This window comes from Podarcis gaigeae, assembly GCF_964106915.1.
Source record: "Podarcis gaigeae genome assembly, chromosome: 3".
NCBI lineage: Eukaryota > Metazoa > Chordata > Lepidosauria > Squamata > Lacertidae > Podarcis > Podarcis gaigeae.
The window spans coordinates 58979436-58993769 of NC_139680.1; the positions used below are offsets into that span (position 1 = coordinate 58979436).

Here is a 14334-nt window from a genome sequence, read left to right on the forward strand (position 1 = left end):
GTGCTGGGAGGATCCTTGGTGAATTTGGGACATGTGGAAGTTCTTTTCTGTGAGTAAGCATTGGGCTGATTCCAACTTGATTTTTGCCTTTTTGCTTTTGAATTTTCAGGGCAGCAACCACAAGACTGGAGAAGTACAGAATTATTTTTTCCTCTCTTTCCTACAGAAACAGTAAAGACATCAGTAGGGTCAAGCCATGTTGCCCCATAAACAAAGGAAATGAAGATAGACAAGGTGGTAACAACAAGCTTCACAATGAACTGTTGTATGGGTCTTTTCATGAGATCTAATTTAATCCTTAGATTGTATCTAATCTCTGCAAGCCACAGAGATCTCAAAACACCTGCGCTGCAGACTGGAATAATTATAGGGCAATGTGTGTCCTGCAGGTGATGACAGTGTTGCTATTATTTTTAGATGGGACTGTTAAGATACTTTCTTCCTTTAAAAGTAGGGGTATTTCTTATGCAGATATTTACTCCAACCACAGCAATGTAAAAACCAGCCTTCCACAATCAGTTGAAGGACTGAATAATTAGCAATTTACAGACTGTGTTCATTGACTTATGGGATCATTCTCTTCTTAATCCCCATCCTCTCTGCAGTGGAAAGGTGCTATCGCTGGACTACTAAAGCACTTCTTCAATAATTTTAGTGGGATACTGTTCTTCCCTATATTTGCTCCTTGGGGCACGTCCGCTATAGCAATGAGTTCCCACCATTCCAATGATCATGCAGAGCTGGCCAAAAACATTCCACTCCCTAAGGGAGTTGTACATAATACAGTTGGATTGGCAGTGAGGCAGAGTGCAACCCCTTCATTTATTTTCATGCAAGAAAGGTCTTCCAATTGATCAAAATGAATGGGAGGTAGGAGGGTTGGTTGGAAAAAACTGATGACTCCAGAGAACTGACTTTGATGAGATTTATGTGACTTTGCTGGCTCAAACCTTAGGAAACTTGCTGCAGGGAAACCTAGAGTGTAATCTGAATTGGCTAGTGTCAATGAGAAGCAGATTGCAAACTTGAGGCTGCAATCCTGTGCATGCATGCTTGGGGCTAAGTCCCATTGAACCACTGCAGGATTCTGCCTCTAAGTAATCTTGCGTAGGGTTATATATCGGCTTAAATCTAAGTTTTGCCACTGAATGAAATTCAAGTCTTGCATGTATTTTTTATGCTCACAGACTGAATTATTAAGACAAAAATAACATAGAAAGCAATTTAGTATCATGTGACTAGTGACTTAGCAGCACAAGGAAGTTTCAGGATAGTAGGTGTGTTTTTCTTTCTAAAAGCAGAGCTGACAAAATGACCATATGTTAGTTTTTGAGAACTGAAAACCTGTTTACATGTTACATGTTCAGCAGTGTTGGCCAGCTGACTTCTGGATGCTTTAGCTGAGATTCCTGCATTGCTGGGAGTCCCTTCCAACTCTACAATTCTATGATCTATGTCCAGTAACAAGGCTATACACAGTATTGTTCTTGCCAGCTTGCATATGGGCAATTAGTCTCCCAGCTCGTTCTCCTGCTTAAGCCTTCCGTTCATCCCAGTGTGCAGAACTAATTGCACCCCGCCAACAGGTTAGATACATCAAGGAATACCTCCCATTGGAGTGTAGGCCATGGTGCTATCAGGGCAGGACTTTAGGGCAGAAGTCCAGGACCCCACTCAGTAGAAAAAGAAGGGCCCTCAAATGAAGCACAGCTGGCTTGCCACACTGGAAAGTCATTCACATAACCATCCAAAAAAGTAGAGGGACATGTGGAAGCCCAGCCCAGAGCAGTTAGTGTGGAGGACTGGTGGCATTTACCTGACTTCCCGCTACCAGCGTTACCGTGCTTTACTGGAAGGGAGGTGGGAAGTGGTGGGTAGGTCATTGCAATGCAAACACACTGGCAGGAACAGCAGATTTTCACATGGCTGCCAATGCTGTGGCAGAGGCAATCTCCCCTACCTCATCCCATGGTAAGATGAAACAATGCAGGTGACATGAGGTGAGGAAAGGACTGCTGCCCCCACTTTTCATGGAGCACTACTGGTCCAGAGTGTAAATATTACTGAGCTGCTGCCATTTCCAGTAACTGCCCGACCCAATAAAAGCATGAGAAGCACAAGTCAATTTATATAAAAAATAAAATACTTTATTTTTTTTCCAACTAGAAAGGTGCAGACATGTAACTTTTGGTCACACTTCTCAACAGGTAACAAAACTGTTCCCAGGTGGAAAGATTGGTCAGCTAACAAATAAGCCACTCAGTCCATGTACGTTTATTAAGGCAGAGAGAATCCGATTTCCCTCTCCTTGTCCTTGATTTGATGATGAGCTTCGCAAGGACTCTGCTGGTGCATCTTGTTCAGCAAAGCATCATTTCGTTTCACTGCAACACCCAACCCCATAAACTGAACTTCCCAAAGAGAATCTATTTCATGTGTTAAATGAATGCATTGGATTGTATTTGAATGATAAAGCCTTGAATTGTAAAAAAAAGATGAGGCTAACACTGATGTATCAAAGCATTAACACAAAAGGGAATAAAACTTTAAATTAACTTAGATAACTGTACAATATATATATATGTACACACACACCCCAGTATTTACAAGATCATAATATTACAATATTAATTAAAAAAAATCTAGCTTGTGGCAGGCAAATTCATTGCCACAAACTGTCCAGTCTAATTCCGATTCAGTCTGAACAAACCATTTGAATCAGAACTTCAAAGCAAAATTATTGCTGTTCTAACAGAACACAATTACTTAGCACCTTGCTGGGTGAGAATTTCCAGTCCAGCACCTACCATCATGGAAAGCCGTGACAGTAGCCTTGCTAAGTGTCCTTTCTGATTGCACTATTTGGTGGAAGACATGCTAACACACCATGAAAAGGCTGCACGAGATGGCACATGTCCCCTTAAGTAATCCCTATACACCACCCTCATATACTCTGTTCTGAGGCGCAACTTCATTGTCGTTCCTCACTATCCATCTTATTATTACTATTTTTCCTTCAAACCAATGTTTGGGGTCAATAGACAGTTTTGTCTGAAATCACATAGAACATTCTGCTTTTTGTTTCCCCCCGAAAAGCAGACATTTAAATACCTTGTGCTATCGAATCACGTTTTACAAAATGAGATGCAAATTATTAAGTTCAAGTTGACCGTCAAGTTTTTCAAAGTCTCTTTTTGGGCTTTATGCCATGTCTCCATACATCTTCCTGGAGTAGACTGACTCAAAGATGTCGTTGTCTCCAGGGCAGTTGTAGTGACATGCACAGGTCTTGATAAACATCATCCTCTTCTTCATGACCTCCCCGTCGGGACACTTGAATTCCACAGGGAGGGTGGCTGTTCTGTGAGGGGTGCAGCATCGGCCATCGGTGCAGACGCCACAGAACTTGGCCCGGTAGGTCTTCACGCTGGTGCAGCCAGACAGCTCAAACTTGATAGGCTTGGAGAACTTGGGAGTACGAATGCACTTCTTTCCCTTCTGTTGAGAGAGGAAGAGAGAATTCATATGTTTACATATCAGCTACACAAGGCTCCCATACACATCAAATATCTTAGTTATTTTATAACTGTCCAATCTTAAATGTATTATGGTGGAACCAGACTCAGTTGAGATGAAGCCATGAATTGTGGCTTACTTGCCCCACTGATTTAAGTGAGGCCTAAATTCAGCGAATTTAGCCTGCATACATCTCACTTGGTACAATCCAACCAGTGTAAGCACTTTGTTTGTCCCACTGGTAGAGCTAAGCAAACACACAATGAAGTCAATGATACCTAAGGATCTTAAATCTGGCTAGATTATGCCTAGTAGGTATAAATGGAGTCTCGCTTACTTCAGTGGCATTTCCATCCACATATATCAGATTGTTCATGCCTAGTTCTCTTGAAAGTTTCACTCACGTTCATTAAGGTCAGCTCAAGGAACAACAACAGCCCTGTACAATGCATTCCCCCCAGTGTTGTATCCAATGATGGCTTTGCCTTAGAGAGAAGTATTTCCTTTCCCTCAAGGCAGGGCACCTGATGTTCACTGAGCTCTCTAGCCCACTTAATCCCCCTGCCTCCTCTCCCTTAGAAGCTGGTTGTGGGGCCCATTGAAACAGAATGGGACACAATGCAGAGAACTGCTGTAATTGGGTGGGGGAAGAGAATTTGAGTGAAGGCATGTTCCATTAAGGCCAAACCACTAGTGGATACAAACCCTTGCTCATAGCCACCAAGTGGATCTTAACAGTCACTATGTAGAAGTGCTCTAGCAAAGCGGACCCCTATTTACCTTGATGCTCTCCTCCAGGTCTGCTTCACATGGCCTCACCATGCAAAGTCTGCTTTGCTTCTCCAGTCTGCAGTGGGCATTGTCATTGGTGACTCTGGTGGAGATGCCCATTCCGCAAGTCTTGGAGCAGGCACTCCATTCAGTGGTCTGGACCAGGCAGTTGGCACGCATCATGGATAGGTCAGGTCCATAAGTGTCTTCCAGTCTGTAAGCTGGAAAAAGAATAGCAGAAAGGGTTAGATTCTAGCACTAAGAGCTCATTCAGAAGGTACCAAATCCATGGATGGAGATCACAGCATGGTAAAGGCAACCATACTCCAGAAAGTGCCCTGTGAAGGCTATCAACATGGAGAGGGGCATTGAGAGAGCAAACCTACTCACCAGCAAGAGCAGGTCCAACTGCAGTCTGTTCTTTGTCTTTGGGCTCATCGCACACCCATTCCTCACAGCATTTGCCTGGCAGCTTCACGGTTCGTGGGTAAGGGCAGTCGGGGCTGGGCAGGCGAACACCCATGCTGCAGAGAGGCACACAGCCCACAGCCCCGTCCAGGCAAGTGCATCGGTATTTGCAGCTGCTCTGGAAAGACTCTCCGCTCCTGTAAACCATGCCTCCAAAGACACAGGGGGCGCCGTCCCTTGCTGCAAACAGAAAAGAGGAGCCATTCATTAAAAACAACAACCCTAGAGTGACCAAGGAGCCTAGATTTCAGCAGCTCTGCCTACACATAAAGAAAGCGACTGAACATTTTGGGCATGCAAGGATGGACTCCTGTCCTTGGATCTGCCACCTTTGTGCACACTGGGGCTCTGATGCCTTTAACAGCTGTGCAACAGGCAGAAATTCAACAGGGGAAGCTTTCTCTTGCTTGCTAGAGGAGACTGAAAGCCCCCCAGACCAATCACTTGCACCAATCTCTTCCATACACAAAGGGTGCCTTTTGTTTTAAGGCTGACTGAAGGAAGGGAAAGCATCTTAGGAACAAAAAGCTGGAATAGCGTCACTAGAAGGGATTCCTCTCTGGACCTTCTCTGCTTCAACCTGCTCGCCTCTTCCCCCTAGAGGCAAAACTCCGGGTACTCACCGGTGCAGACGCCGATCTTCCGGTTGGCCGGGGAGCCGAAGTCGCAGAAGAGCCCCTTGTGAGGGTCGCAGGGGTCTCTCTCGGTGCACAGCTCGCCCAGCTGCTTGGCGCACACCCGGCAGCACCCGCAGCCGTCTTGCACCAGGCTGACGCCGGGCGGGCACTCGGGGGGCGCGGAGTCGCACTGGCACTGCCCGCTGCAGTCTTGGCCGGCCACGTCCTGGGGAGACACGGAGGGGGGACGGAGGGGTCAGGATCGGGCGGAGCAGGCGGAGAGACGAGAAGCCAAGAAGAGGGCTCCGCACCCAGCCACCCAGCGCCCCTGATCCCGCCAAGCCAAGCTCGACCCCCGTCGAGGCCGAGTGCAGGGGGACTTACCCGGCTCCAGAGGGCGACGACGAGCGCCAAGGCGAAGCTGCGAAGGAGTCCCATCCTTGCCAGCATGTCCAGGGCGACGGAGAGGGCGGCAAAAGCTGCGCGGAAGCGGAGGGGTTCCTGGTCCGGGCGAGGGCTCGCAAAATCTCCCTGCCTTGGGGCGAGAGAGGGTCGCTGCTGTCCGATCTGGCTTCGCTGGGTGCAGCCTTCGTGGGAAAGCGCCTTCCTTTGGTGCGGAGTCCGCTGGCCTGTCTTGTTCTCCGTCTTGGGAGCAGAGGAAGGTGGTTCGGTCTGAGTCTCAAGCCGGCGGCCCGGCGCTTTTTATACACTCCCGGCGCCCGGGACGCGCCAATCGGCTGAATGGAGTCCTACACAAACAGCGACATTCCTGACATTCTTCTCCACCTTCCTGCCTCATCAACTCACACCGGATTGATCCTGACCCCTTGACACTCCGCATTCCTCCTGTCTGAAAAAGCTGGCGCACTTCAGCACACAAAAAAGGCGCTGTATTTTTCACCATCGAAAAAAAGAAGAGGGGAAGGAAAAAAAAAAGGGGGGGGGACTTTTCTCCCGCTCCCAGCCTAGATTCTTCCCACCACCACAGACCTGATTTATAGGACTTAAAAATACGTCTCTTTTGGAATACTCTCTCTCTCTCACACACACCTTTTTCAAAGGAATGGACCAAGATTTCACACCCACAAAAATCGCCCTCCAAATTGCATAAATCATATGTAAAAACACCTCCAGACCAAAGAAGAAAAGGATGAAATTATTTATTTCTTGGAAAGTATTATGATTTATAATAATAATCGGGGATCACAAGATCCAAAAGAAAGTGCTTGCAAAAACTTTTGTGAAGGTGGAGTTCCACTTAATGGAAAATGTGAACCAAATGAATGGATTCTGTTAAAAAACATTGCCTCCGATCCCATCCAAACACTTGCTCCCCCCCCCCATTGAGTTTTTCCACATGTGCTTTATGAACAAACACATGAATGGATTAAAAGCTGAAATCATATAGTGTATTTGGAAACAAGATTCGTCTCCCCTACACTTGTTGAGAATATTCTGAGCCAATAAAATCCATGTGTGGAAACAATAAAAAAAGACTGTGTTCTGTACTAGGTAAGGGCAATAAACCCTAAGAGGCTGCAGTCTGAGACACACCTGGGAGCATGCCTCATTGAACTCAGCAGGGCTTACAACTTAGTAGACAGATTGTGCTTTAAGAAGCCTGTTTATAAAACTTTTGCATTGCTCTTTGTGCGAGAGAGGGAGAGCACAGAGAGAGTGCGTCCCCATTCCTTGTGATGGGAAGGGGTTCCATCTGCTTCTTCTCTTGATATTAATAGCGAGTGCCTATAGGGGGCATTGGTAGCTGGATGTTAACAGTGAAGTACACTTAACTGAGTGCATAAACACATAGCGGACTGTGGTACTTCTATTTCTCTGGATCTGTTAAGATCTATCAAGCACATCTGTGTGATGCACAACTGGAATGAATGGGAATAGCACATCAGCAGCACTTGATGTGCATCACACAGATGTGCTTGATAGATCTTAACAGATCCAGAGAAATGTAAGTACCACAGACCACTATGTGTTTATGCACTCAGTTAAGTGCATATTGCGGGAATAAACTCTGAAACAGCCCCATTTCTTCTAATGGGGCTACTCTGGAGTAAATTGGTTGGGGTTTAGTGTCATTGACTGAATTCCCTAGCAATGTGAATGGCAAAAGTTCTGCTGGGCTTAATAGGTGTCAACTTGGTCCCTTCTACATCTCCAAGATACAGTCTCTCTTTCTAGCTGGAGTCCTTCCAGAGAAACAGGTAAGAATGTGTGACACGATTCATCTCCTGCCATTAGTGAGGAGCAGAGAGTTTAAGTGGGGGGAGGGGATATGTCCGGGTGGCGGCTGGTGGGGAGAGGTTGCCAGGATGGTTGCTAGGAACAAGCCTGGGAATTTTTCTTTCCTTTTCCTTTTTATCTGGCCAAGAAGGCACAATATTGAAGCCTGACAGTTTTCTGCAGATTTCTTCAGACGCTCATGATTGACTTTTTGGCTGTTACCACCACCACCCCACCTCCTTAACAACTTGCTATGCTTTCTGCAACAACAACAACAACAAAACAAAATAAAAAATATTTGGGGATGTTTCTTATTATATCACCTAAAGCAATATATTATGCAGTGTCTGCCTTGCAATTGACTGTGGACCACTGAATCATCCTGGGATATTTTCCCTAATAAGTACTTTCTATGAATAGAGAGAGGGAAAGGGAGACTATTTGCCCTGAAATTCTTGGCAGAATCAAGTGAGGCAGAATGGAAGATGTGGCTCCACTTTTCCCACTGCGTATGTACTAGTCATTCGTAAGCAAGACATTCCACCCAAGCACTTTTGGGCTCCTTAAACTCCCCCCCCCCCCAGTGCCTAAGCAAACAAAATAATAAAAAAGAGAACCCATGGTATTTGTTGTTTAACGGCACAGATAGAGAGATGCTTTATTACGTTTCCCAGTTTGCTCTTCCTCAAAGAGCAGTGCGGCATACACCGTTCCTCTCCCCATTTTATCGTCACATCAGCCCAGTGAAGCACATTAGGCTAGGAAATTGTGGCTCGTTTGAGTTTACTCAATAAGCTTCGCAGCTGAGCAGAGACCTGAATCTGGGACTCAGTTAAGTTTGTGCATAGACAACACAGAACTGGTCCCCTGTCCCAGGGGTGGATCTACTATGAAACTAATGGATCTCAAACTTTAGGGCCCCTAATCCCAGAAGGGCCCCAAAAGTCACTTTACTCCATATTACTTTAAAAAAGGGGGTTTAGTAGACCCCCATTTGAGTGGCACAACTCAAAGTTATTATTATTTTTTGTGCATATTTAAACAATCCCAGCGTTTGAGAGCTAGTATTACAGATACAAAGATCATGGGACATCAATTTTAATCAAAATTTGAGCCCCCCCCCGCGTGACTCACAACCCCTCCCTCTTTACCGCCATAGTAGCTTTGTGCTTGTCCGTAGTACTGTGTATAAATGAGATATTGTGGAGAAACTTGCACCCATCCAAATGCTGGGGGTGGAATTAACAAAATATGGAAGCAACACCAATGATCTTCAATAATAATAATAATAATAATAATAATAATAATAATAATAATAATGCTGCTAAAAAAGAGAGCAAAACTGAGATTTGGTAGTTAAGGTGGTTTTTTTTAAAAGGTGGTAATCTGACATGGGACAACCCCACCGAAGGAGATAGCAGCAGTTACCCAGAACTCATTGCTGGTTGCGAAGGGGCTCTCATAACACTCCAAGCTTCAGGCCCCCTAAAATGTGGGTGTGCCATTGCCCTATCCTCAGCTTGGAAGTTCATCAGAATGTTTGCACGAGTCACAGTCTCTCAGCTGCTTAGTCTACACTACAGGGTCATTGGGAGGCTTGAACACTGCTCTGAAAATGGTTGGTACTGGAATTGGAAGGATTAGCCAGTTACGGGCCTTTGAATGTCTCTTGATAGTGGTTGTCAAACCTTACAGATCTGGCATTTGAAATTATATCCATATGTAGCAACCTGTGTCCTCCACATCCATCCATTTCAAAACAAGCATGCACAGGAGATGTTTCCAGTGAATTTGGCTTGCAATCTGTCCTCTTCTTCTCTACCACAGTATAATATAGGATGTAGCCTCTTTCCAATACCACATTGGTTTTGTATAAAATAAAATCACCCCTTTAGCAGGAAAAACCCCCATCTCATTTGTAAAAATCCCATAAAAGGGAATTATGGTAAGTAATACATATTTCCAAATTTATGAGGCATCCCAAAACCTCTATTTACTTGGACAGCTGCAAGCAAAAGGCTACACTTACCCACTTCTGAGTAAATAATAGACACACCAAACTATGCATAACATGCTTACGAAAATGGAAACTTTACCAGGTAAACAGAATGCCGCTTAAAAATGCCCTAATATGGTAGGTGATCTCTGGGAAGAGAAGGGTTTTTAAAATAAAATGATCATACTTACTGCAGACTCAGAAATGACTGTTTCGAACGGCCAACAGAAAAGGCTAGTAATTTAAGATGGCTTATGCCAAAGAGCCACACACTAGAGGGAAGGCAAAAATGAAGACTGCCAACTGGGGTGTGTGTGTGTGTGTGTGTGTGTGTGTGTGTGTGTGTGTGTGTGTATTCATCAATCATCTGCCTTGATGGACTGATTCATCAATCAGTTATATTTAAATAAATTCTAACAAGAGAGGTGTGTTATTTGGGGGGTCTGAGGCCCACTGAACTCAGTAGGTCTTACTTCTGAGCAGGCAAAGTATACTATAGAATTGCACCACATGTTGATTATAAATTAAAGCTTGCACCCCTGCCTTACAAATTACCCTGTATAATTTATGGTCCATTTGGCCGCTTCAAATATGATCATTTCTAAGCATGAGCAAAAACATTCCGCCCAAGTCATCCCAAGAAGAATTAAAATTTGGTCACATCCTTGGAACCCAACAACCTATCCCTGGTTGAGCCGTTCTTAATAGCCTACTGGAATGTAGAGGGATGTGCAAAATCCCATGAAAAGTGTGTGTGGTGGGGAAGGGATAGACTTTGCTAAGCTGAATAAAAGCTTTAGCTTTCATGAAGGAAACCAGTGAGTTTTCCATACAAAAAAGATCTATAGCAATTGATTGTCGAAACAAAACAAAAACTCCTAAAATACCATTTATCTAGTACTTTAGGGAGGGTGCTTCAAAATTATAGAATCATAAAAGCTGGATTCCTCAAAGTAACCTAGTCTAATTCCCTGCTGACGCAGGAAAACCACCACCACAGCATCCCAAAGGGTTGGCCCCCAGAGTCTGCTTTAAAATCTCCAGTGAGTCATCTCCTGCAGCAGTTCGTTCCACTGTTGAATAACCTATACCACCAGGAATCTCTTCCTAATGTTGCACAGGAATAACAACAGTTTCAAATGGTGCTTTATTACGGGATACCATTTCAAACCTAAATCTGTTGTGTCTTTCATGGATCAGAAAGAAATTCAGCGGGCCTCATCTATATATTGTTTTGTTCCATATGTGGTTGTTGTCACCGAACATGTTTTGTGCAGATTGGGGTAATGACAAAATATAAACTGTGGCCTGCATCACCAGCCTTTTTTGGCCATGCCAAAGAAACTTCTGGCGCACCATAATTCATATTTACATATACATACAGTGGTACCTCCGTTTTTTGTTTGTTTTTTTTGAACATAATCTGTTCTGGAAGACCATTCGACTTCCGAAACGTTCGAAAACTGAGGCGCAAAGGGCAGTCTGCAAATTCAATAGAGAAAATTGAAGGGGAAAAAACTCAGTGGAAGCCATTGGACTTCTGAAAACAGAAGCATTTATTTCCAGGTTTTCTGCCTTCGGAAACTGAAACGTTTGACTTCCGAGGCATTCGAAAGCTGAGGCTCCACTATATTTGTATATGTTTGCCATCTGTTATGGATGCTTTAGCTGAAATTCCTGCATTGCAGGGGGTTAGACTAGATGACCCTTGAGTCCCTTCCAGCTCTACGATTCTATGATTCTATATACATATGCATATACATACAGGCTGTCATTGATACATAGGACTGTTAAAATGGAGTAATTTTGACTTACATGCAGGTGTTTATACAGCAGCTCCTTTTCAGACAGTATATTTTTTCTGGTAGAATTAGGAATTCACTATGTTGGCAACACGCTTGTGTTTGTACAGCTATATGTGGAATGTGTGTGTTTCGACATTCGCTTGAACTGGTGGTAAGTCTTGTAAAAAGTACAGGTGTGGATCTGTGGCATTCTTTCTTTAATGTTTATCCTGCTTCTTCGACCCGACTCCCCCCCCCCTTCTCCTCCTCTCATTCGATGCCTTGCCCCCTTCCCTAAAGAAGTCACTTGATCAAGTATCAGACATACTGAAAATCCTGGCAGGACTGCAGGAAAGTGGCTAGACTCAGAGTGTTTGTGTACTTAAAGAAAGAATCTTGCACATTTTCAACCTTCAGTCGCGGCTATTTTCTTATAAGAGCCACTGGAGGTCTGAGCCAGCCCTCAGAGCGGAAATCAAAAGCTCCCAGAGAAACACACCCAAAGAATGTGAACCCGATCCAAGTACTGTACGCAATGTGCACAGAGGACTGGTCAGCCTTAGAGGAAGTCTAGCCGTATATGGACATCTGGACCCTGAGCTATTTATCATCCTGATGGGCTCATGGGCTGCTGCGGTTCAGACCTTCCTAGCTTGCCTCGGGTTTAATGATGTACATTAATGCCCCTCTCCAAAAGCTTGCCAGAATATTTCCCCAAAACGTTTAATAAATATTATCTTGCGCTCCTCAAGGATCCTGCTCAGCCCCATACATTAAATGTGTATTTGCTTAAAGTGCCGATTCCAAGCAGGGCTTGCTGCTCTGCTTCGGAGCTAGAAATGAAGTACAAATAAAGCCGTTTGCTTTATATCCGGAATTTGCTTCTCGTGTTTATTTTTTTAAAAGTTCATTCACTGGCTCATGTGTGTGCGCGCGCACACATTTATACATACACACATACATATACAGTGTGCATGTGTTTCGAAATGATATAAGCTTCTCAGTTGAACACACCAGCTATGAGAGCTCCAAGATTTTCACCTATTTTGTCACTTATGGTCTGTTTTAGAAACCATGTGATTATTTCTCAGAAACAGCTATATTACTGGTTATATGAGGTATATAAAAAGTCACCACAGCAAATGCTACAAATATTCATTCCCTTTTTGGCAGTTTAATCTTGAATCTATTCAAGAGCAGGTCCTGAGCCACACTGTGATGCTTCCCACCCTCTCCCCATCAATGCACACATGCTAAATCTTGACATGACTCCTGCATTGTCCTGCTTAAGTGGTCTTGTTTAGATCTGCAACTAATCAGTTAATTTATGCTGGGCTTTATTAGCTGAAGAAGAGAGCCAAAGGTTCTCACCCAGTTCACTGGTAAGTAAAGTGACCAACTTGGGTGGATTGCACATGGCAACATCTGACGGAGTGGAACCAGCAAGTTAAATTCTGAAAAATTGTAGTAGAGTGGAGTGGAGAACAAGCCATTCCGCACTTAGAAAAATCTAGAATTGATTGCAGCACCAGGAATAGATTCAGCAATCAACTCTGGACATACATAGGCCTGGTTGACAATAATGCCAAGTCATGGTTTATTCAACTATGGTTATCAAATCATTGGTTAGCATTATGTGCAAATTCTGCCCCCTGGCTTAACTATGGTTTCTTTTCTACCAACAAACCACAATCTGAAGCCCTTGTTTTTAGCTTATGAAGCCCTTGTTTTTAGCTTATGAACCTTGGCTTGTTTTAACTACAGCTTGGCATTGTGTGTGAACACAGCCAGCATCCTTCTTTAACCATTATCTTTTTTTGGTTAGCCCATTCCTGATAGACACCAAACTGGCAAGACCAGGTAAAAAAACAAAGCACATTTCATAGGATAACTTGTGGTTACACAAACTGTGGCTTAGTGGTATGTGTGAGAGAGCATTATGCTACAGAGAGGTCTAGCATAACTCCTTGGGTCATGCTTAGATCTTCTTAAAGGTATAGCTTATATCAGTGGGAAGATGTATGTTATTCTTGATCCCTTGATCACTTCTGGACTTTGGTTGAGGGTAGCTGTATTCAAATTACTGCTCAGCTTGCTGTGGGTTCTTAGACTAGCCTGCTTTTTGTTGTGAGACTGGAAGGGGTAATTCTGAACTCAGTAGTGAAGGCAGGGAGAGAGTGCCTTAAAAACAATCTCTGTTGTTTCCTGAATTGTATTGTAATCATTAGAAGAAATGGGACTTAAATTATGCCATTGCCACCAGCAGCTTTAATACGATTTTAAAAAGAAAGAAAGAAAGAAAGAAAGAAAGAAAGAAAGAAAGAAAGAAAGAAAGAACCTCTTCAGATATTACTCTCTGCTGTATATTGGCTTCTGTTCTGCATCTACAGAATACATTTAGGCCCTAGCTGATTAATGAGATAGCCTTGAGCATGTTGAACAAGACGTGACTATTTGTGTTATAAAGAGCATTAATAATCTACCAGCTAATTCCTTTGACATCCTAAAAGTGTTTTAGGATTTTATACTGGCCTCCACAATGACCTCCATAAATAAGGGCAATATAGTTAGGACCTTGGAGAACTTGGAATCACGTTTCAACTTGTAGCAGCTTCTGTGATTTGAGACCATGCTTTTATCAATTTGTGGGGTCTGCCCCATGCCTGACTGAGGTGATCAAACTTAGGTAAGTGGAGGAACTTTAACTCTGGTATCTACTTCCTTTCTTGATCTCGCACGAATATGTTTTATTGGCATAGAATCACACAGTAAGGCACATCTGTTTACTCAGGCCTTCACTGAAGTGTTGTGTTGACTCAGAGAATCTCTCTCTCTCTCTCTCTCTCTCTCTCACACACACACACACACACACACACAGTCCCCTTTTCTGTTTTGTGATGGCTGTTTACTCTGTTTAGAAACATATCTATACCCAAAGAAAATG

At 43.8% G+C, this 14334-nt stretch overlaps 1 protein-coding gene across 1 annotated transcript; it reads right to left on the minus strand.

The window, feature by feature from the left end:
- Window positions 1-2125: 2125 nt before the first annotated feature.
- On the minus strand, window positions 2126-6291 carry CCN2 (cellular communication network factor 2). The gene is given in 7 exon segments (XM_083731359.1): window positions 2126-3498; window positions 4297-4508; window positions 4678-4935; window positions 5379-5598; window positions 5757-5827; window positions 5830-6069; window positions 6072-6291. Coding segments are annotated over 7 exon segments (1503 nt in total). The 5' UTR covers window positions 6277-6291; the 3' UTR covers window positions 2126-3201.
- Between the last annotated feature and the right edge of the window lie 8043 nt (window positions 6292-14334).